Consider the following 8,363-nt stretch of genomic DNA (forward strand, 5'->3'; position numbering starts at 1 on the left):
GTACCATATTTGTCTTCGAAATCGTCTGTCTTTCTATTATAGTTGCAATCATCGTCGTGATCGTCGTTGTTGCGTTAACATCACAATAGTAAACCAAAAAATAAAGTATTGCAAACATACGCAGGATGTAGACGCGTGCACAATATTTGTGGTCATCCTTTTGCACACACTCGAGCTTGGCAACTCGCACTCATCATACAAAATGTACAAAAGCACTCGCGTACACATACATAATTACAATACATAATATAGTGTTAGGTTCTTCGTGGTCAATTACGATTATTATGGATACTCGATTCATTTTCATTTTCCTGTTCCCTTGGATACTGACTCGGAGAAAAGCGATGCCTCGGGAAACATTCACCTCGCTATTACTCGACCGGCGGGAACGTCGATTTCGACAAAATTACAACGTGCATGGTATTTATTTTTAATTTCAAGTCCCGTAATATAGATATCAGTACTCGTTTCGTATGGAAAAATATCATTTCTCCACTAGGTACGACCTGATGGAATCGCATGAACAATCGAATGTTTCTGCTTAACGAGTAACGTTCGCGGAAACGCACGAAAATATAGCCTTGCAGCTATATATCATATATTAGGAAAAAATTCTGTTGGACAGTTCACATGGTAATCCTATCATTGTTCTTAAATGTACAATCAGGAATGAAGTGAAGTGTACAAATGCAGAGGCCGTGGGAGCATATAGAGGAAACAATGACCGACAATGTGGCAAGAGAATCTCCAGAGGAGAAACAAGATGAAGAATGTTAGAACGAATGCTAATCGAATTGGGAACGATAGTTTTATGCGTATAAAAATAAAAATTTATCTCTGTATTAAAAATCTCCCTATCTTACGGATTAGTAGACCAATCCATCATCGTACACGTACAACAAATATTATAAATCTAACGAGGTTAATGGACATATCTTATTTTACGTAAAATTCAGCACATGATTGTGCGTTTTAGAAATAATAAAACAGAACTATAAATGCGATTCAGGCATAACCGTTGTAAAGTTGAGTTTTCAAAGTGATTATTTCATCGTCCACTAATATCTCGATACTGGGCTCAGGTCAGTGTCGCGGGTTTCTCATCATAATTCTAGCGCAGTAATACCTCCGTACTGTTTTCTTTACATCAATCGATAGTTAGCGGAGAACCTCACGCGCTTTAAGAAACAGTCTTTATACAATGCTTAAATTCTTATATACAATGTGTAGTTAGTTAAAAGATAAAAAGCACGACCTTGTTGTCATTTTTACGCGTTAGACGAACCTAATTTATAATCATAGAATTATGTCAATTTCACCCAAGATTAATCGAAACTGGTCTTGACTGGTTACACCACACCTTGATTATACATATATGTATATATGTATACACAAAAGCTGCGCGTGCTTGATAGCCTGTTCATTGACAGCACATCTTATAGTATGTACTTCGTAAAATCTCATTTGCACAGACAATTATCGTTGCATCATTTTTCGCGTACTCAAATATAAATTAACCTTCTCGAGTGATTTCACAGTGTGACAAAGAACAGTCCGATGTCATTTCAGCATTTACAGCTACATAAAAAATGCAAGTGCAATTATAAATATAAACTCATAGGATAGAAACATTGCTGTACAAAAGTCTTGGTACTCGCATGAAACCGACGGGTCTAATACCTAAAATCTAAATACGTCCTTATATGTATATACGAGAGGGGGTTAAACTGCAAAGAAGGTAGAAAAGAAAGTCTGAAAGCACACGTTATCACAAAACAGTAGAAGAAAATGAACTTCGAGACAGGAGGAACTCGAAAAATGTGAATTAAGAGGGAACAGGGTAAAAGAAAAGTGATATTCCAGAAATCTGTCGGAAATAAGAAATGAAGAAGAATGGAAGAGAAAGAAAAATATGATCCGACACGTGCTCTATCAACCACGCAGTCGAGCAACGCAATTTTGTTCAACAATTCCGCATCACTGAACTCGAAAGGACTGTTAATCGTGGTTATGTCCCCTTAAAAAGAGCGCACGATCGGAAGGATTTATACCAGCCTTCTTTTACTCCTTTCATACAAGAGTTTAAAGGAACGGTAATACTGGGAGCATCGCTTTTGCTTCAGTTGAAATACACATATCATCTCAACAGATACTTATAAGCTGCACAATTTCCCACGATTAGAATAAATAATATTTTGGACACAGGAAGAAGGGACGCTAAACTGGACGCTGCCTTCGTTAAATCCTCACAAACACCTGTAACGAGGAAGTGACAATGATTACGCGTACGTAAAGCGAAACCAAACACGCTAAAACGAATGCTTTTTGTATAAATTTTTATATATAAGGGAATAAATGTAAAATCACGAATGAAAAAAATAGAAATTAGAAGAAACAACAACTGTACTTTGGTCGTTGGAAATACCTTGGCTGATAAGAGTATGCGTCCATTCGTTCTCAACTGGTTCTCTGCGACACACACGATCCAATCTCCCAACCCAAAATTCTTGTTCGGGATGTTTAGTTTTAATAGTTCTTCCCGTCACAGATAGTTTGCCTGTGTTTCCATCGAACCGCATAGACAAACAAAAAGTTTGACCCAATGCGGCAGAAGCCTGATTAGTTTTCCGCGACACTATCGTGTACCAAACACCTCTGTCTTCCCAACTTCCGTGACAGTAATAAACTGCCAAAAAAATTATTCACACAATAGTATACTTGACCAAGTTGATTAAATCAGAATTCTAACACTATACACATAACGAAGATTCCACTTACTTGTTTCTTCCTTGTCACATGTTTTTCTGATTACTACCTCATTCTGATCTATCGAAGTACATCCTATTTCAACAGTAGTGCCTCTACATTCGTGTCCATGATGTTCCTGTTGTTGCTGCTGCTGTTGTTGTTGTTGTTGTTGTTGTTGCTGCTGCTGCTGCTCAACTCCGTGTTGATGATGGTGGTGGTGATGATGGTGTAGCTGTTGTAGCTGTTGTTGTTGCCGTTGTTGGTGCTCGTGTGACTTTGTCTGCTGTGCGTCTTCGTTCCACGTTCTCCTTTTAGTAAGCCGGGAAGGGCGTTTCTCGCTACGACGTTGTCGACGGAAAGACGTACCAGACAAGTGAAATGGAGTAAATTCCAGTATCGTGTATCTTCCGTGATTCGGACATTTCCTTTGACGCAACGACGACGAGCCTGCGCGACGATAGATTGATTAATTCTTTGATTTAGTTGTATGATCTTCGCACAAAGCACAACTTTTGCTACTCCCCAAGATTCTTATAGGGCATGTAGCTGTTGTATGTATTACTCACTGATCAGCGTGGTGTATGGCATTGTGGATATATCCGAAAGAGAACACGCTTCGTCTGGCATTATAACCTTTTGATCTACGAACGATTATTGTTATTTAGAAACGTGTACATATACACATGTATATAGAAGTATTTAAAGAGAGAAAAAACGAAGCAGTTACCCGATTGCTGTAACTCTATAATATGGTGATCCCTTTTGTGAAATATCATGCAAACGTAACCAATATCGCTGCAACGATACCGAATTTTCATTACACTTCGCTCAAACATCTTCTGTTCTTACTTTAACACGTATTAGTACTTACCAGCCGCTAGTCACGTGTGCAATTAACTTTACTTTGTATGTTTGCGCACTGTCGGTGGAATGTAGTTTCTCCACACTATGACAAACAATTTTCTCCTCGTGGAACACATCTCCTTCGTTATTTTGAACACGAACTTTCAGTGTTGCATTTTTATTCGTGAAGTGATAAACCTTAGAGCCATCCAAAGAATGCCAATCGTGATGTTCAGTGATCCATGAAGGGTATTTACATCTGTTGTGCTCCTTGTCGACTATCGACGAACGACAGAAAAAACGAACGAAACATAGCGAATAAACTCAATCGACGGGAAGCTTATACTAAAGAGGTGAAGAAACGAAATCGAAATAAAATGTTTCCTACCTTTTGTGAGTTTGATTGCAGGTGATCCCTCGGAAACGGTAGTAAGACCGTTGCATGTCGGTTCACCAGACTGAGCGAGCAAATATACCACTTTTCCTTGTTGATGTGTTTTCTCTTCGTACAAGAAACATCTGTTGTCGTGCATGTAGAAAATGCGAATGACAATTAGAATAATTCCGTGCGATATTAATAAACTGGACAAAAGAATCGTTTGAAATTGGAGGCCGTTCATACCTGTATATCTTGTCGGCGCCGGAGACACTTCTTCCCTTTAAAGTTCCAACAAGATATTTGTTACGGCCGTCGTTCCACACAGCGAGACACTGCAATTCCTCCGCTAAAAAGTAAAAGTAGTTTTATACGATTGAACAATAGAATGTACTGCCAAACTGACAATCGAGTCTGGAAAAACTCACTGTTGCTTTCACTTCTCTTTATATCCGGGCAAGCTTGATACTTGAGAAGCAATTTACTCTCATCGGTACACTTTTCTCCGAGACTGACGGGTGACACGCATTCGCCGTACCCCTTGTCGTAGGAAAAAGTGAAGGACGGTCCGCTAAATGGGCACGGTATCGGTTTCGAATTCACGCGGAACATGGAGTAAAGAGTATCGTCTGATTTTATGCTCGAACACATATCCTCCAATGTTGTTCGTGTCGTGTGACACCATCCTAACGAGAAGGAAACACAGTTCATCGGTTTCGGGCGGGGAATAAATTGGTAACCCGAACGAAAAGAAAAAAAGTTTATTCGAACTCTTACCCTCGCGAAACTGTATCACATTCTCGTGCCGATCGTTGACGATTAAACAGTAATAACAATTCTCTCCGCTGAAACTAACAAGCACCGATGTACATACATTGATCTACTATACGTACCGAGCTCCCTTACGATCACATTCTCAGATACATTAAATACTTACTAAACGATGTACGAATCAGTCGACCGTTCTACGCACGTTCTTTCACCCAGAACGGTCGCGTTTATGATAATAATCGATACCAGTTTGTCATACTGATACCACTCACCGGCCCAACTGGCTGGGTACTGGCAGGCACCTAAGACAATTTTATTTTTCACACTTTTATATTCTTCTTGCGATAAATACCTACTTTCTTTATGTTTTATTTCAGCTGAATTAACGTGTGAACGGTCAAATGAAAACAGACACGTTAAAGATTTATCGTCTCAAAACGCGTACGATGTACTAATGGTCCCATTAGTATGTATTTATTGGTGTATAACTAATAATTACGCGGCAAGATACGAGGAGCAGCCGATAACAACATCTCCGCTACATTTGATACTTTATACTTGATACTTCATACTTCATACTTCATACAACTAACAGTTATGTAATCCTTTATCACTAACAGCACAGATGATGATTTAATGCATTACAGATACGATAAAAAGATAAAATAACCAACGCAAGTTCCAGAAACAGGAATTCCCATTGGGATACGAGATGGGCGACATGCAGATCTGATAAATTTTTCTAAAATATTCGGCCGGTAATTAAAATTTCTTCAACAAACGTCAGTTTAACGCGTGCTTTTTTTTTTTCTTTCTTTTCAACGAGAACGTATAAGATGATACAATGCCCTACTCACCATTCACTGAAGGTACGTCACTTAATGATAAAATTAAAAGAATCAACATCGTCGTCGGGCCAAGATTCCCTTTTCGATACGAAAAGGTAGGTGGCAGCATCCTGAAATTAGAAATCCTCGTTACGGTACCCACGCACAAGAAAAACGTCACGACGAACATCGCTAATGTTACCATCACTTTAGTAGTTATACAGAATGATAATTCGGTTACACGCGTGTACCCGCACTCGAGGAAATGCTCCTTGATCTATTATTCGATCGAACTTCTTTCAACTATCGACAAAGAAAATTCCGATCAAGTACACCAAAGAATGATCGCGGTATTTATCGCTATCGCTTCCCGACTTCCCGGCAGCAGTAAATATCGATAACACTTTTATCGTTGTCATGGTTTTCGTTGAATTATTTGTACAAAACGTACCAGCACGCGAGTGTCATTCGATCTTCCAAGGATGAGAGGAGTAGCGTTATAGTGTGACTGAAAGAAAAAAGGCTCGTTGCGATTGCTTGTGATATCGATGAGAACGATGTAATAAAACTGCTACGTGATAACCGGCAAATGCAGCTACGTACGAAACCTGCGAGACGGATGCATTATTCAACGAAGTACACGTGTTTCTTTCCGTTTCGTTCAACCTGTGCTCCTTTTGCCCGCGAACTTTCTATACATATACAATGCTTACATACATATGTATATGTATATGTATATGTATATGTATGTACATAGATAGGATAGATATGCATCTCTGCATACTGCCCTTTCGTACCAGCGATGCGCGAATAGTCGCTGGTCTGCGCATCTGATTCTTAAAAACCAACCTCCTATTCGTTTTGTCGGGTCGCTCCTCACTTTTAAATATACGAGTCTGTTGTTAGAAACAGAGAATGAATCCGTTTAAACGTGCCGTCCTGTCCCTGAGCTTTTCTTTCGGCCTATTCGACTTTTTAAAATAGACTTCCGAACTCGGTTCAATTTATCGGAAACAAAACAATTTTACTGTCAGAACGTACGAAATGAAAAAAAATCTTCGATTCTTCGTTGTTCATCGACAACGAAAACTAACCTTTGTATATTTTAAATGTTAGACACCCAGACGAGGATGGAACGTGAAAATCCAAAAACTGTCACATAATGTTTCCAAGTGGAGAATTACGTGTATCCAAGCATAGAAGTTTTCATATAAAATGACCCGTTGGAATCGCAAAGTCGTAGAATAATCGTCACTGGCGATATTTAATCATTATTCGAAAAACACTTCCAGCGAAGAAGCTGTTGCCTGTGATGAATTTTTAAGATAACATGGTATCTTCGTACGACAGGAAATTGTTTTTCACAACTGTCACTTTTCTTGAAGCTTTGAACGTGGTCTGGTCAAGGGAACGACCTAGTAAACGCGTCTAATCTCTCCTCTAAAGCAGCACTCGTCGCATCGTACAACACAAGAGAGCAACACTTCACGTTCTCTATCATCACTGACACCACTACCATCACTGTAGAAAAAACAGACATTCGCCGGAAAAAAGCACTGAACACTCGTCCTTTGTTGATACACCGCACAATTTCTCTGAACTTTCTATTCTCGATCAAAAGCAGTCCAGACAAAAGCACTGAACACTCGTCCTTTGTTGATACACCGCACAATTTCTCTGAACTTTCTATTCTCGATGTTCCGTGTGGTCCCTCAAACGATCGAGAAAATAAACCGCACTCTAAACTTTACAGTCCATATGCTTACCATTGCTTCTTTCTGACCTAGTTTTCACTTTTAACCGTCAAGTTTTAATTAAACTCGACGAACGTTAACTCTCGTTATTCGTCTCCTTGCTTGTTCGTTCACTCGATTCACTCGATTACTCGTTTACACATTCGTATGCTTGATCGCCCTCCCATGCAAACAATGGCAGCGACAACGGCCTGAACCTGAACCGCCTGAACGGCCGACGAATGGCGACATTGGCGACCGACACGCCGCCCAACTTACTTACGTATTTATGTACATATTAACTTGTAACACGACATAACATGATAAACTGCAGAACACTCCGATGGCGACGATGCACGCCTTCATTCATTGATCGTGAGTCTGTGTGTTGTATTACAGGCTAATTCCAGTACTTTTTCTTCAAAGTGTCTATTTACTTTTATAACGTTCTTTCTTTTTTCACTGCGCCCTTTCTTCGCTGTATAACCTTTTGTTACACCTATGCATTTCACTTCAACAGATTACATTGAATCACATTCTGGGTTTTCTACGATGTTTCTCTTTTAAATCTCTCTTGTTCTAATATTCTAATAAATAAATTCGCCAAACGAATACGAATTGAGAAGATACGACTGCACAAAGAGTTTATTAGAGATAGCGCAAGCACATGCTGCTGGGGGATTAAATGAAAGTGATGAAAGTCACCAATTGCAACGAGTCCTTCCTTATGTCATGATATTTACCGTTACATGTTGCATTTTGAAGAATATAATGAAACAACACAAATTACAGTTTAAAATGTTTAATATCCCAAATTGTCTATGAATCACTACGAATGTTCTTCGAATTAATATAGGTGGCGCCGTTTTCAATTGATATATAATTCAATTCGTACCTAACCCAGATCTAACCCACGTGCAACCGGCTTCCGCTAGGGAAAAAAGTGGCGTAGGGAAATGGCCTCTTGCCATGCTCCTACCACTTGGTATTGAGAATTACTAAAATTTATGACAAATGAACATTTAGTTAACATTTATATAAGTAGTTGAAATAAATCTATCAAGT

At 39.2% G+C, this 8,363-nt stretch overlaps 1 protein-coding gene across 2 annotated transcripts; it reads right to left on the reverse strand.

Moving 5' to 3' along the window:
- Positions 1-1,501: 1,501 nt before the first annotated feature.
- Positions 1,502-6,630, reverse strand: LOC107190948. 2 transcript variants are annotated; one of them, XM_015579862.1, is made up of 13 exons: positions 6,415-6,630; positions 5,596-5,696; positions 4,905-5,040; positions 4,745-4,818; positions 4,396-4,653; positions 4,214-4,316; positions 3,980-4,110; positions 3,620-3,869; positions 3,476-3,543; positions 3,315-3,389; positions 2,779-3,195; positions 2,426-2,686; positions 1,502-2,256 (listed from the first exon to the last, which is right to left on the reverse strand). In XM_015579862.1, the coding sequence occupies exons 2-13, from the start codon at positions 5,693-5,695 to the stop codon at positions 2,138-2,140; spliced, it is 1,992 nt and encodes a 663-aa protein (XP_015435348.1). In that variant the 5' UTR covers position 5,696; positions 6,415-6,630; the 3' UTR covers positions 1,502-2,137. The 2 variants fall into 2 exon arrangements, with proteins under 2 accessions (XP_015435348.1, XP_015435347.1); XM_015579861.1 differs by lacking the exon at positions 6,415-6,630 and having other exon boundaries at positions 5,596-5,831.
- Between the last annotated feature and the right edge of the window lie 1,733 nt (positions 6,631-8,363).

This window comes from Dufourea novaeangliae, unplaced genomic scaffold (assembly GCF_001272555.1).
Source record: "Dufourea novaeangliae isolate 0120121106 unplaced genomic scaffold, ASM127255v1 scaffold208, whole genome shotgun sequence".
NCBI classification, from domain to species: domain Eukaryota; kingdom Metazoa; phylum Arthropoda; class Insecta; order Hymenoptera; family Halictidae; genus Dufourea; species Dufourea novaeangliae.